The 13,559-nt window shown below is 45.1% G+C and overlaps 1 protein-coding gene across 3 annotated transcripts in view; it reads right to left on the bottom strand.

The window, feature by feature from the left end:
• Positions 1–13,046, bottom strand: part of LOC120712173 (ribonuclease E/G-like protein, chloroplastic) — a 33,082-nt gene extending 20,036 nt beyond the window's left edge. For 2 of the 3 annotated variants that reach the window (XM_039997890.1, XM_039997891.1), the window contains exons 1-8: positions 12,770–13,046; positions 12,472–12,575; positions 8,441–8,625; positions 6,676–6,985; positions 5,353–6,581; positions 3,781–4,098; positions 3,652–3,693; positions 2,761–2,885 (exon numbers count right to left, since the gene is read on the bottom strand). In XM_039997890.1, the coding sequence (XP_039853824.1) occupies positions 2,761–2,885; positions 3,652–3,693; positions 3,781–4,098; positions 5,353–6,581; positions 6,676–6,985; positions 8,441–8,625; positions 12,472–12,575; positions 12,770–12,933 (2,477 nt within the window). In that variant the 5' untranslated portion in view covers positions 12,934–13,046. The remainder of the gene's footprint in view (positions 1–2,760; positions 2,886–3,651; positions 3,694–3,780; positions 4,099–5,352; positions 6,582–6,675; positions 6,986–8,440; positions 8,626–12,471; positions 12,576–12,769) is intronic. The other variant, XM_039997889.1, reaches the window with a different exon arrangement.
• Between the last annotated feature and the right edge of the window lie 513 nt (positions 13,047–13,559).

The following is a 13,559-nucleotide window of genomic DNA, read 5'->3' as shown; positions in this document are numbered from 1 at the left end:
GGGCGATGCAACCCGATCTCTACAGCACCAAATAGAAATATATGTGTACACCTCATGTACCCATAGCTTTGCCTCCATCTTTCCTTTCTTCTGGTGTTGACCACATGGTGAACGCATGTCCGCACAGAAAATAAAATACAGAAGGGAGCACGGCGAGGAGGCTAGCTAGTGGTCATGGATGGTTGTACCTGCAGCTGAAGGGTGCCTGCCATGGGCACTACGTAGGCTAGCAGCACTGGTGCTGTGGCAGATCGAGTCCGGATGGGGGCATGGCCCCTGTGTGGCCCAACGGCGCAAGGCAAGGCAGGGCAACAATGGCGGTGAAGGCCCTGTCAGACAGCGCCGCCCGACTGAAAGCAGAAGCCACCCAACGAACGCCAGGGCATAGCACCTACAGGATGCCCAAAGTTCCAAAGGCACTCGGCTGCGAATCTGAGCGCTACCCCAATCGGAGATTAATCTCCCCGGGGCGGTGCGAGGAGCAACAGAAGAGTTGCTCACGATCTAGAAAAAACTAAACTCATGATACCATGTAAAATAATAGAATTAGTGCAATTGGTGGATTGTATTGCATTGAGGCATCGGCCGGTATATATGAGTACAGGAGACTTGGAGGGCAAGGCACCTCCCGAGACATATGGTAGTCTACGATAAGTATATCTAGTTATCTACAACTAACCAACCAGCATATTTGGTCACATGTGTGGTTTTTAGACAAATTTGGTATTTTGGTTTACCATCTTGAATCCAGTTGGTTTGCAGCCTGTGGCTGAAGTCAGACATAACAAGGTTGCCAGGTTGGCAAGCAACTCAAAATGTGGTTTAATTCGTTGATCATATTAGTTACCTTGGAGATTTGGAATCAAGGGAATGATAGTGTCTTCAATGGAACTAATCCTGATGTGGCTGCTGTAGTACATGTTGTGACAGATCAAGGCATGTTCTGGTGTGCTGCAGGTGCTAAGGACCTCCAAGGTCTAGTGGCTAGATAGTCTAGGGCATTCTTTTGTCGTTTTTATTTTCTTTCAGCGGAATGAACGTCTTGATGTTTCTGACTTACTGTAGTTTGTACTTAATATCTCTTCTTTGATGAAATGACACACAGTTCTCATGCATGTTGGAGAAAAAAAGTAAGCTATCTGGACATATAATGCCACATTTGTTTGTGTATTCAAATATGTGTCCCCCCTAATAATAGTCTATTAGAGTTTCCTTTGCAAACTGATTTTTTAACATGAATCAACATCACATTTGTCTTTCCTGCTTAACTAAACTTTTGACTTTTGCTTACAACAACAACATGGCCTTTTGTCCCAAACAAGTTGGGGTAGGCTAGAGATGAAACCCAAAAGAAAAAAGGATAAGAGAAACACAAAAAAAGACACAAGACAGAAGGTAGAGATAGGGGTAAACAGAAACAAAGGTCTCGGTTCAGGCATGTTAATTGCTAGTTTCCAAGCACTCCTATCCATAGCTAATTACTTGGAGATATTCCACTCCTTAAGGTCTCTCTTAACCAACGTGCCCCAGTTCAATATAGGTCGACCTCTACCTCTCTTTAACTTTGTTGGACTTGTCCAAACCACCCTATCTCGAATACCTTCGTTCCGGACTCTATCCCATCTTGTGTGCTCACTATTGAGTTGCATGCACCGATCAGTTTAACCCAAAAGCTTAAGCTGATGGGGAGAGGTGGGCAATTCACCTATATTCCAACACTCGCCCTCACTTGGAGCTCCCTCAGGCTTCGGACGTGGAATAGGAGCGAGCGGCAATTATTTTATTTAATTGCGCTAACCAGGATTTGAACTCGAGACCTCTGGCTTTGATACCATATTGAGTAGCATGCACCAACCAGTTCAACCCAATAGCTTAAGCTGATGGAGAGAGGTGGGCAATTCACTTATATTGCAACACCCACAAAACCAGTGTGACATACGCATCTCTGCTACACTCAATTGCTGGACATGTTGCCTTTTTGTAGGCCAACATTCAGCACCGTATAACAATGCCGGGTGAATCGCTGTCCTATAGAACTTACATTTTAGCTTTTGTGGCACCCTCTTGTCACAGAGGACGCCAGAAGCTTTGACTTCTGCTTGCACCAAACAAATTATGCCTCAGCCAACTATACTTCAGAACTCACATATCTTAGTGAAGAAACCAACTTCATAATTCAATCGACTCATGTTTTTCACAATAAAAAGATGGCGCTTCTGGTCAGTGTTTTTCAACACCAATATATAAATTTAAGCTCACAAAAGACCATTAAAAAACCATGTGCCACTGATTCTGGACACTACCAACTTATTTTTCTGAGGCCATAAATATTTTTCGATGCTCTCCCTACATCAGTAGATGTGCCAGTAATCATCAGGTCAATATATCCTCTATTTCTCTGATAGCTTTCTTTTATGCTGGTAAATGGTGATATGCCACAACAACTTCTTTAGTAAATCTTGTTCTGCTACCAAATACTAGCATTTTCTATTACCATGTCAGTGCACAACTAGACATGCTATCGAACTGATTCCATCTAATATCTACGTCTTAAAGCAGTTTTTGCGTACTGAAACTACTCAGCGAAGTATAACTGTATAAGGTACTTCTAGTAACTCCAATTATTGTTCTACAGAAGCACACCACTTACAGGGATAAAAGAATATTACACCGAAAAAAGTGACAAGTTAAACAACCATAAAAATATGCTTACTAGCGAAAAATTGCATCAACTGAAATTAAGAAACAATGAAATATAACCTTTTGCAAAGGATATTGTCTATCTCCTTCTCAATGTTGTATTCATCAAATATAGGTTTTCTTTTCTCATAAAGATCAACTCGACTACAGAGCTCAGGTGCAACTTCTTTGAGATAGCTTGTAACCTAAACACAAAAAGAAAAGTGTGCTTCACCAGATTTAAGAAAATATTTCTGTATAAGGATGCACGGTTCACAGCAACCAACAGGTTAAATGTTCAGCATAGGCAAGCAAATCCTGCTATGTTGAAACATAGTGCAGCTCGTTGAGCTCCCTTAAAACATAGTGCTACTCATTGTTCTTCCCTACACTAACTGTTTCAAAAATAACAATTTTTTTTTCTGAACGGCATCCCACATTATGTTCATTTTCTGACCCATAACAGATAAATCAAGGGAATATAAAGGAGCATGACTGAGATTTGAACAACACAGGCAATTGCCCAAAATATCCTCTTTTTACAACACTTAACCAAGATGCGAAGAAAGGAAATCCACAATACCAAAATGGAAGAAAAGAAAGATCATCAGAACCAATTTAGATGAACCAGTTGGTGTTCTAATGATTAAGTTGCAGACTAAATCAGCATCAGGAATTGACATGTTTCCAGAGTTTTATACTTTTATAAATCATGTATGCATGTAAAGAGAAATTAGACAAATAAATATTTGTCAATGAGTTCTAGATAAGTTGAAGAAAAAAAAACAATGAACCAACCTAGGATGTCTAGGTGGCATTGTAAGTAAAAGAAGAAATGGACACCGAAACTAGAGCCGAAGAGCACCCAAACCTCGGTGGTGAGGTGTAAACACACAACTCCCACTAACTAGGCTAGGCTCAGTTTCTGTTTTAGATAAAGTGTTTACCAATTGCCATCATCAAGTTCCTTACCTCATGATATGTTCGAGGAGAATCCACAACCAATCTCTTCACCTAATTGAATAATAAGTTAAAAAAATGATCTTGGTCGAGTTGAAATATAAAACAAATTTGAGTAAATTGCATCATGAATTAATTCACCTTCTCATTGAAATCATCTTGAACAACAGATAGAGCCTGACCCTTTGCTCTGTGCAACATTACAGGAACAGCACCATCCACTCCCTCCTCAGCAGCCAAGGCAGCAGATTGAGCATGTTCTGTTATTACTTTCCAGGTAGATAGCAAGCCATCAAGATCCCTCTGCAAGTCCTCCCAAGAATGACCAGCAGCGACCGTACGAGCTGTCAATGTAAATCCAGGAGGCCGCAATAATTTTGTTATTCCCTTTAACCTGGTGCGCTCTATACCAGTAATCTTTTTGGATACTCCAACTTTGTTACCACAGGAAACCAATATCTGGAAATTCAAAGATATATCATTGAAGTTAATCCTAAAATTTCCTGCGAGTTATGTTGATTTTTTTTCATTCAGGAACATGATGAAATGTAAAAGAATAATGATAGTTGATCTATTGATAGCTATTTGAAGAAAACAATATACTTTATAAGATTATTTCAGCCTATCATGCATAGTGATTGTTGTGGACTCCTTTTACTATCCACGTACGTATCAAAGGAGGAAAAGGAAAGAGTCCACAACAGCAACAACTTCTACAAGTGGCTGATTTGTTTCTTTTTAGTAGATATTGCTTCGGAGAGTTATATTATGTTTGTTAGGAAAGTTTGCTCGTGAAGTCAGGCCTGATACTATAAAGACTAGTAGATTGTACTAGGGTTGTTATCGAAGAATAAAGACTCTCCCAGTTGGGGCAAGTTATCTTCGATGGTGGCGAGGAACACTTCCTCACCGGCCGACGAGATAACATCGTCGCCGTACTTGCTGCGTTCGCATTCTCAAGCCGCTCTGCTCTTACGCTCTCCTCTACGCACTCCTCGCAAACCCCGACGCCATATCAGTGATGTATAACTAGTTGATGCATAAACCATAAATCAAAGTGTCATATATCTGTTATGTTGAAGATAGAGAAAATTTTAGGAGTTGCTTCCAGAAAGAGTTCCTCGCATTCAGGATCTGGTGGTCCAATGTTAGGAAGACACCTAACAAACATTGAGATCTTAAAGAGGTTTCGTTAACTTTTTAGTACTAGCTCAGTTGCTTTCGTAGGTTTTCATTTGCTTTTGTTGTAGAGATAATGGCCCTCTTCACAGTAGTCACAACAAGGCACATTCGGTTGAAGACATTTTGCTTTTAGACTGTCATCTTGCAAAACTTTTTTTCGAACTCTCTTTTATTGATCAGCCAGAGGTTATGTTCTATAATTTCAAAAGGAAATACTCTACTCCATCCAATACTTAAAAAGAAATATTCTACGACTTCAAAAGGAAATAATCTACTCCAATACTCATCAATTAACACTAGTATTTATAATTGACATTCCACTAGGTTATGTCATAACGTCATTTCAAGGTCATAATCAGAAAGCATTATCCACACATCCCATGTTAGAATCAATTTCATTAGTTATTGTACAATTAATCTGTCACTTTCATAAATATTTATTTGTACCACATGCAAAAATTACCAATGACATATTCTAAAAGATTGCAAAGCACAGCAAATTTAATGATGCAGAAATCCCCATGATCTTACCCAAAATCGGCTTCGCAGGCATGGAAATGGACTAAGTGTTGGACCTTTCGTACCCAAGCCTTCCTTGACTACCTGAACCATAATTTTAGTGCCCTTGCGAACTTGAGACCACCTGCTTCCATTTGTGTCGTCATTAGATTCTCTCAAAGCATGTTGAATTGAAGATAAAGTCTTAAGATCATTGGAAATTTCTGACTGATCTGCTTGCAGTATTTCCTCGATATATTCATCTTCCATGTGATCGTTTTCATCATCTTTGTCTTCGTCATAACCAGAAATGCCTTCAAATTCAGCACTATCGGCAATGTCTATCTTAGCATCAGGTATTAATGTCATGCCTTCTTCATTATCTGTAATATTCTCAACCGGAAATGATGACGAGGCATCATGAGTTTCTTCATCTGCAAACTCATCATCACTCATATCATCATCTTCATCATATGTTGGAAGGTTCTCTTCATTATAGTAAGAATCATCAGCAGGATCTGCTCTACTGTTCTTTACAACTTGAGGATACACAAAAGGATCTCGGTTTTGCTTTATACTCATAAGAGAAGGCCTTGAAATTCCAATATCTACAAATGCTCCTCCCATATGAGGAACAAGCTTTGTTACTATACCTAAGTAAATACTATCACACTGTACGTTGTTCTTGATGGGTTCCAGCAAGAGTTCAACTAGTTTTCCATCTTCTAATACTGCAATTCTCTGCATAGTGCAGACAGAGGAGTTAATAAGTATAACTCTTGATGAAGGTTCACCAGTAGTTGGCTTATTCTCCTCCAGAGGTTCTGGCGGTTTTTCTATTTTCCTTAGCTTTCTGATAATATCCTTAGCTTCTATTTTTCCATCAGCATGAACTAAAGTTTCATTTGCCTCCACCATAGATTCAAATAACCATGGCTCTTCAACAGGCTGATCCTCTTGAGGCATGCATTCACTAGCTCTGCTCGAATCATGCTTATTATTGACAAACTTCTTTTTGCCTTTTTTATCTTTGACTCTTGCAACTGGTTTCTTTGAAGCCACAATAGATTCAAGAATCCATGGCTCCTCTATAAGTTGATACCTTCCATGTTGGTTTATATTATCGGCATTTGGTTTGTCGGTTATATTATTGGCATTTGGTTTGTCGATTACATTATTGTGCATGCTGGTAGATAGGTTCTCTGATAACAGCTTTGCATGTAAAGGTGTGCCATTCCCGATTTTCAATATAATATGCTCACCTGCCAATCCACTGGAAACATTTAAGTGTTCAGCACCACTAAAGAAACTACAATTAATTATTATTTGTGAAAAGATGTGGTAATGCAACATTACCTACAGATAAATCTTGATCTGCTGTATCCCTAGCAGAGTGAGCTTCTGCTATGCTCCAATGATTTCCACCCTCAAAATATTCACCTTCAAGAGAACCAGCTTCCATCAGCCATGATCCCCATGAAGGAGCAGGAAGACCTGCCACACTGGTTTTCATCCATAGATCTTTCACAACAATGAACTGTTTTTTCCGGCCAACTGAAGGTATTGATAAGGAGTAATCTGGACCTGGCCTCCATATAATATCAGAAGATGAACCTTTTTCTTCTCGAACAAAATAATTATATTTGAAGTGCACCCCATATGGCACCTGAAAGAGTAAAGAATGTGATGTTCAAAAAACTTAAAAAAAATAAGAGCTCCAAAAATAGTTAAGTCACCACCGCATTCATCAAATTCACGAAGCAAGCCTATATATTACTGATCTACTATCTATGTCTTGAGAAACAAATATTTCCTTATTGAACTAACTTGTTCCCACAAGGCCACAAGTAGGGAGTGAATTGTTCCCATGAGTAACTTGTGAACATGTTATTAATTAAAAGGTGAACAATATAATAACATGGTTTGTCTTATGTGTTAACCAGCACCAGAAACATTGGAATATAAGAAACTAAACTACTGTTGAAATACAGTGTAAAAGGGCCACACTGGAATACAAAGATCCACTTAGGCCACACTAAACAGATGGCACAACATACCACTGTAGCTGCTATGCACCAAAAGATGGATTATTGTAGCTTCCCTGGGAGAATATATGTGCTGGTCTGAGAATATTTAATCAAGATGACGAATACTAAACGTCATCCAAGACAACATGTGCCTAATGCAACAAATCTACCCCTCATAGATTAGAGATTTGAAAAAGGACATCAGATAGGCCGTACATTCTTTGAACCAAATGCACCAGCAACGCAGGAAATACAAGAGGTATATGCAGCATACTGCATCATATGTGTGCCGTAATGGGCAGTACAATTTAGTCAGGAGTACAAATTAGTAAGAGTTATGTCAAGATAGTAAGGTTTGTTCACTGGTTGAGTTTGTATTCTACCATATGTTCAAGTCTTGTTAGAGCTATTTTCAATTACAACCTTCTTATGTACTTCTCTACATAAATAGAGCCAACCTGTTTTGGTCATTTTGCCAGGCAAGAAAATGATTTAGTCACTTCTCAACACAAAAAATCCTCTCATCTATCTTCAACTTTCAAGTTCCAGTACACTAATCTCCTTCAAGCCAAGCCATATGGCCTTCCTCTGCCGGTATTTCTACCATACTCCCATTGTGACGACAACAGAATAAGAACTACAGCATGATAACTACTATATCAAATTATCATCTGTAGCAAAATGTGAAATCAACTAAAGATGAAGACTTTTGCTAGAATAATCAACTTTGAATGCTTCTTGAACTATTAACATATGGTTTGTTATCCACACAATAGTATGCTGAGTTACTGGATGTTGTTAGAAAGTTATGTTTGGCCAGGCCTTTTTGGGCCTTTCGGCTGCAGCCTTACAAGCCCATTGGACTTGTGCTCTAGGGTTTTGTCGATGATTTGGTTAGGCAAGGACTCCCTGATTCGGCACTTTCTATAAACCAATCCTAGGATCTCCTTGCCTATATATGTAAACGTGCTATGCACCCCATTGATCAATCTACTATTTTCCCGAGTCGTATCTCTTTCAGATGTTATCCTGTTAATTTAAGGAAGTTGGGATTCATTTCCACAAAATAATTTCACTGTTAAATGAAGAAATACCTTTATTTCAGCTGTCCATATATTATTGCTTTCAACAGAAGGAGCCAACTGAATAGCCATGTTCGATTCCCAACAGCCCAGGGTAACAGGGTCTCCTGTTATGAATATCAGGTAACCATCTTGTATATCTGCTTTCAGATTCCATGATATTGTACAGAATCCTTTACGGGTTATGGTAGAATCGTCTGCCAAACAAAATGAACAGGAAAGAGGAAATACTGCAAATGTCAGACAAAAAGGAATTAACTTACAATATTAGTGTAAACTATTTTAGCTTTTCCGTGTTAATTTAATTGAACCTTGCAGGCAGGCATTTAACTTAAATAAATCAAAGTGATACGATAAACTGAATTAAACTTCAGAAGTAATATGTAGAAAACTGAATAATTTGTTTGCCAAAATATATTAAAAAAAGGGCGTACCCAGTGCCGTAGGCTTCCCGCACTTCCCACATCGAAAAAAAATCATAAGCACGGTAAGTGTTGGTGTATATTGAGCCCATGTGTATAGAGGCCCATCTAGAGGCCCATGTATAGGTATTATATATACCCACCCTTCTAGGGTTGGAGGAATACCAGCAATTATTCTCTCCATCATGGTATCATTAGCCTAGGGTTAGATTTCCTCTCTCCTCCCTCCCCTCCCAGCCGCCCGCAGCAGCCGTCGCCGCCGGCCCATGGGCGGCCGGCCGGCCGCCGGCCTCCTCCTCCCCCTTTCCCCTCTCCTCCTTCCCTCCCATCCCTTCCTCTGCTCCGCGCGCCGCGGGGGCTGGCACTCCGAGCGCCGCCTGGGCCGCCGTCCCATCCTTTGCCCCAGCAGCCGCCGCCGCCTGGGGCCGCCTGGGCCCCGCCGCCGGCGCGCGCGCGGGCGTGGCAGGTGCGGGGAGCGCCGCAGGAGGCGCTGCCGTCCCGGCCGCCGCCGCCCTGGTCACGCCGGCGCCTCTGCCCGCAGGCGCAGGAGGCGCGGAGGGCGCGGGGGGCCGATCTGCCGCCGCCGGGGCCCGATGCGGCCCCTCCCGGTCCTCTCGCTTGCGCTCTCGCGCTCTTGGCCTGTGCAACAGCTGGATGTAATGAATGCGTTTCTTCACGACACTTTGTCAGAGACTGTTTACTGCTCTCAGCCGGCGGGATTTGTGGACTCGAGTCATCCGAATATGGTCTGCCGGCTCAACAAGTCTCTCTATGGTCTGAAGCAGGCTCCTCGGGCTTGGTACTCTCAATTCGCCACGTTCTTGCTGAAACTGGGGTTCACCAAGGCCAAGTCTGACACGTCTCTCTTCGTCTACCGCCGTGGGGATGAGACTGCCTATCTACTGCTCTACGTCGATGACATTGTGCTCACAGCTTCCAGTCAGCAGTTGCTTCAAAGTGTCATCTCCTCTCTGCAGCAGGAGTTTGCTATGAAGGATCTTGGTTAGCTCCACCACTTCTTGGGCGTCACTGTTGAGCCTCGCCCGTCTGGTCTTCTCCTTCACCAGCGGCAATACGCACTCGATATTTTGGAGCGGGTTAGGATGACTGATTTGCAAGCCCTGCTCCACTCCTGTCGACACTCAGGCGAAGCTGTCTGCTGATCTAGGTGATCCGGTGGCTGATCCTACTGCCTACCGGAGTCTGGCCGGCTCTTTGCACAACCTCACCTTCGCCAGGCCGGACCTCACCTACGCTGTCCAACAGGTCTGTCTCCATATACATGATCCCCGGGAGTCACACCTTGCTGCCCTGAAGCGTCTCCTCCGCTACGTCCGTGGCACAGTGGATCTCGGCCTGGAGCTTCACCGCTCGTCCTCTACTGAGCTGGTGGTTTACACCGACGCTGGCTGGGCTGGCTGCCCGGACACTCGTCGCTCCACTTCTGGCTACGCCGTCTTCCTGGGCGGCAACCTGGTCTCCTGGTCGTCCAAGCGGCAGCCGGTTGTCTCCCGCTCCAGTGCTGAGGCGGAGTACCGGGCTATCGCTAACGGCGTGGCGGAGGCGTCCTGGCTACGACAGCTCTTGTCGGAGCTCCACAGCCCGCTCGCCAAGAGCACGCTCGTCTACTGCGACAACGTCAGCGCCGTGTATCTCTCCACCAACCCCGTCCAGCATCAGCGGACGAAGCATGTGGAGATTGACCTGCACTTCGTGCGCAACAGAGTCGCCATTGGCGATGTTCGGGTACTCCATGTCCCGACTACCTTCCAGTTTGCTGACATCTTCACTAAGGGACTGCCCTCCTCGACTTTCTCGGAGTTTCGCTCCAGCCTCAACGTAGCCGGTGGCTAGTTGTGTCTGCGGGGGTATTAGCCCTTTGTACTCTCTTCTTGTTCAGTCTTGAACACCGCTGCGCCGGTTGTTCAGACTGCGGGGGGGTGTTGGTGTATATTGAGCCCATATATATAGAGGCTCATCTAGAGGCCCATGTATAGGTATTATATATACCCACCCTTCTAGGGTTGGAGGAATACCAGCAATTATTCTCTCCATCAGTAAGCGTTGTGCCTCATCGCACCATAAATTACACAACAATGATCATCAAATAAAAAATAATTGAAGTTGCATTCACTAGAATTTTACAGCTAGTTTGTAAAAAATAAACTTCCACTAAGTGTTTTAATATGTTTATGGAAACTTTCATGATTCTAAAAAAGGAACAATAGGAAAATTTCCTCGTTTGCTGAGAAGGAAAACAAGAAGTATCTCTAGCACTCTAAGCCATCAATCGGTAGACCACAGCTTGAGGAATATCCATTGTTTCTTAGCAAAAATGAAAAGACAGAAATTTAGAGACTTTTACCTGTATATCCTTATGTTAAATGCTCTTGACCTCCATACTCCTAATTTTTTCAGTCGTACCTGTATGTCTTACCGCCAACTCATCTTTATCCCTATACCCTTTTGGACGGAATGAGCACTAACAGTACCTAACGGAGATGGGAAAAGACAATTTTGCCCTTATGTGGAGGAGGTGTACTAAGTACTAAGTTGACTAGTTTTCATCACATAAGTATACTAGATTGGCGCTCCATGGCGTCGGCCTCAACGCGTGCGAACACGATGGCAGCTTGGCGCAAAGCTGTTTCCGCCGCTGGCGCTCCCGAGGTAGACGTTGTAGCACGCCTTGACCACTTGGCCCAGGCACTCCCCGCTGACGAAGACGGCCGGGCACCGCGCGAACGCGACGAGCACGCGCAGCACGGCGAGCTCGAGCGCGTCGTCGCCGCCGCCGCCGAGCGAGATGCAAGACAGCACCGCGGCAAAGAGCCTGGAGACCGAGTCGAGCACGAGTAGCAACGCGGCGAGGGCCGCGTCGGCGGTGGGCGCGAGGAGGCCCGGGACTGAGGAGGCGGGATCCGAGGGCTCGTCGGGCCCCGGCGCGGGCGCGGAGGAGAGGAGGTCGATCGCGGACTTGGGGGCGGCCACGAGCGCGGCGTGCCGATGCCTAGAGGAGTGCTTGATGACCTTGTCGAGCGCGCGGGCGAGCACACGAGCGCCCGGGGAGGCGCGACTAGGCGGCGGTGGCGGGAGGGCCGGAGGCGGGGCGGCCGGAGGGGGACCGGGCCGGAGGGGGGGCGGCCAGCGAGGGAGAAGCTCTCCCGTGCCCCGGCGCGCGGTTGGCCGCGACAGCGCCCGCACGGGCGGCGCCTCCCGCGGCGGCCCAGACGCGGCGCGGCCGGAGGGGGGCGGCAGGGGGGCGGAGGCGGGTGCGGCCGGAGGGCGCCGGCCGGGGGCGGGGGTGGCGGAGGGGGGCGGCCGGCGGCAGGGGGGCGTCGCCGAGGAGAGGGTAGCGGGGCGTCAGGAGAAAGGGGAGGCCTTTTTTTTTACTTGAGATATGAGCAAAGGGGTACCTAGGGGCAATGGCGTCATTTCCATTGTTGTGTCCCACCTATCAGGGATTTGCTCCCGTTATCTTCTAACGGAACATGGACGGAAGGGTATAGGGGTAAAAATGAGTTGGCGGTAGGACATACAAATGCGACTGAAAAAATTAGGGGTATGGAGATCAAGAGCACTTAACATAAGGATATACAGGTAAAAGTCTCAGAAATTTACCATTCCCATTAGACATCGAAGCCTTTGGGGAAAGAGCCAGGTTCACTTCTGCTTGAATATTGCTTCCAAGACCATCCATGAATTGCACCGAACACAAGGAATGCCTACAAAAGGATGATTTCCCGATTGAATACCTTGCAGGCGGAAATAAGTGAGCATACAACTCACGAATTCCATTTATCTGGTCACCGCAGCTCAATTTTTTTAAAAAAAAAGAAACAAAGATTGCATTCTTGGTACTCGGAGAAAGAGGAGGCAAATGATACAGAGCTTGGGCGAAGCCAGAAATGTTCGGTACCTCCCCCGAAGGCCGGACAGGGCAGGGCTAACCGCGGCCCCGCCGCGCCGTGCGGCATGAGCGGCCGCGGCGGAGGCCTCCGTGACGGGGGAGCCGGCGGGGGCGCGCGGGGGCCCCCACATGCTACCTAAAGGAGATGGTGGGGCCAGCGTGCGGGCAGCCATCGGAGCGCATCAGTAGGTCTTCTCCCCTCCTCCGCGGATTCGGGGCTCCGCCGCTTCTGCGGCTCCGCTCCCTGTTTCGGATTGGATGGAGGTCGGATAGGAAGGAAGGGGTGGTGCGCTCTGAGGTTTTAGGCCAGGGGATAAGAGAAGGGTGTCTCGGTAATTTTTTAGTGACTTGTATGAAATTGAGTTCTGCGAAATCCTTCAAATGGAATCCGAATATTTCAAAGGATCACTCTTTGACATGAAGAGAATCCAGCCTTTATACTATTCGTAGCTCGCCTTGTTCACTTTTACTTCTTGTGTGAGGATACTCAACGTCATTTTTTAAATGGAGGCAACTACGTGAAGAGCTCTCACCACTTAGCGTAAGTGGAGAGCCATGCTAGTTACTATATTTAGCAACTATACATGCACCGAAAATGGAAAAAATAATTATGCCTCTCCTACGTGGCTTCTGGTCCGTGAGCTCGGAATGCAATCCCAGGGGCAGCCACGTGACATAGCGCAAGTGATCCGGTGCAAGTTAGAAAAATCTATAACCCTACAACCACATATGCGAATCAAAATTCAATTATACCGTTCTGTTTGTTTTATCTAGAGCTTCAAAACAAAATCTCACATGA

The sequence above is a fragment of the Panicum virgatum genome, chromosome 6K (genome assembly GCF_016808335.1).
Source record: "Panicum virgatum strain AP13 chromosome 6K, P.virgatum_v5, whole genome shotgun sequence".
Classification (NCBI taxonomy): domain Eukaryota; kingdom Viridiplantae; phylum Streptophyta; class Magnoliopsida; order Poales; family Poaceae; genus Panicum; species Panicum virgatum.
The sequence above is the reverse complement of the archived record's forward strand: the minus strand, read 5'-3'. Positions and strand labels throughout refer to the sequence as shown.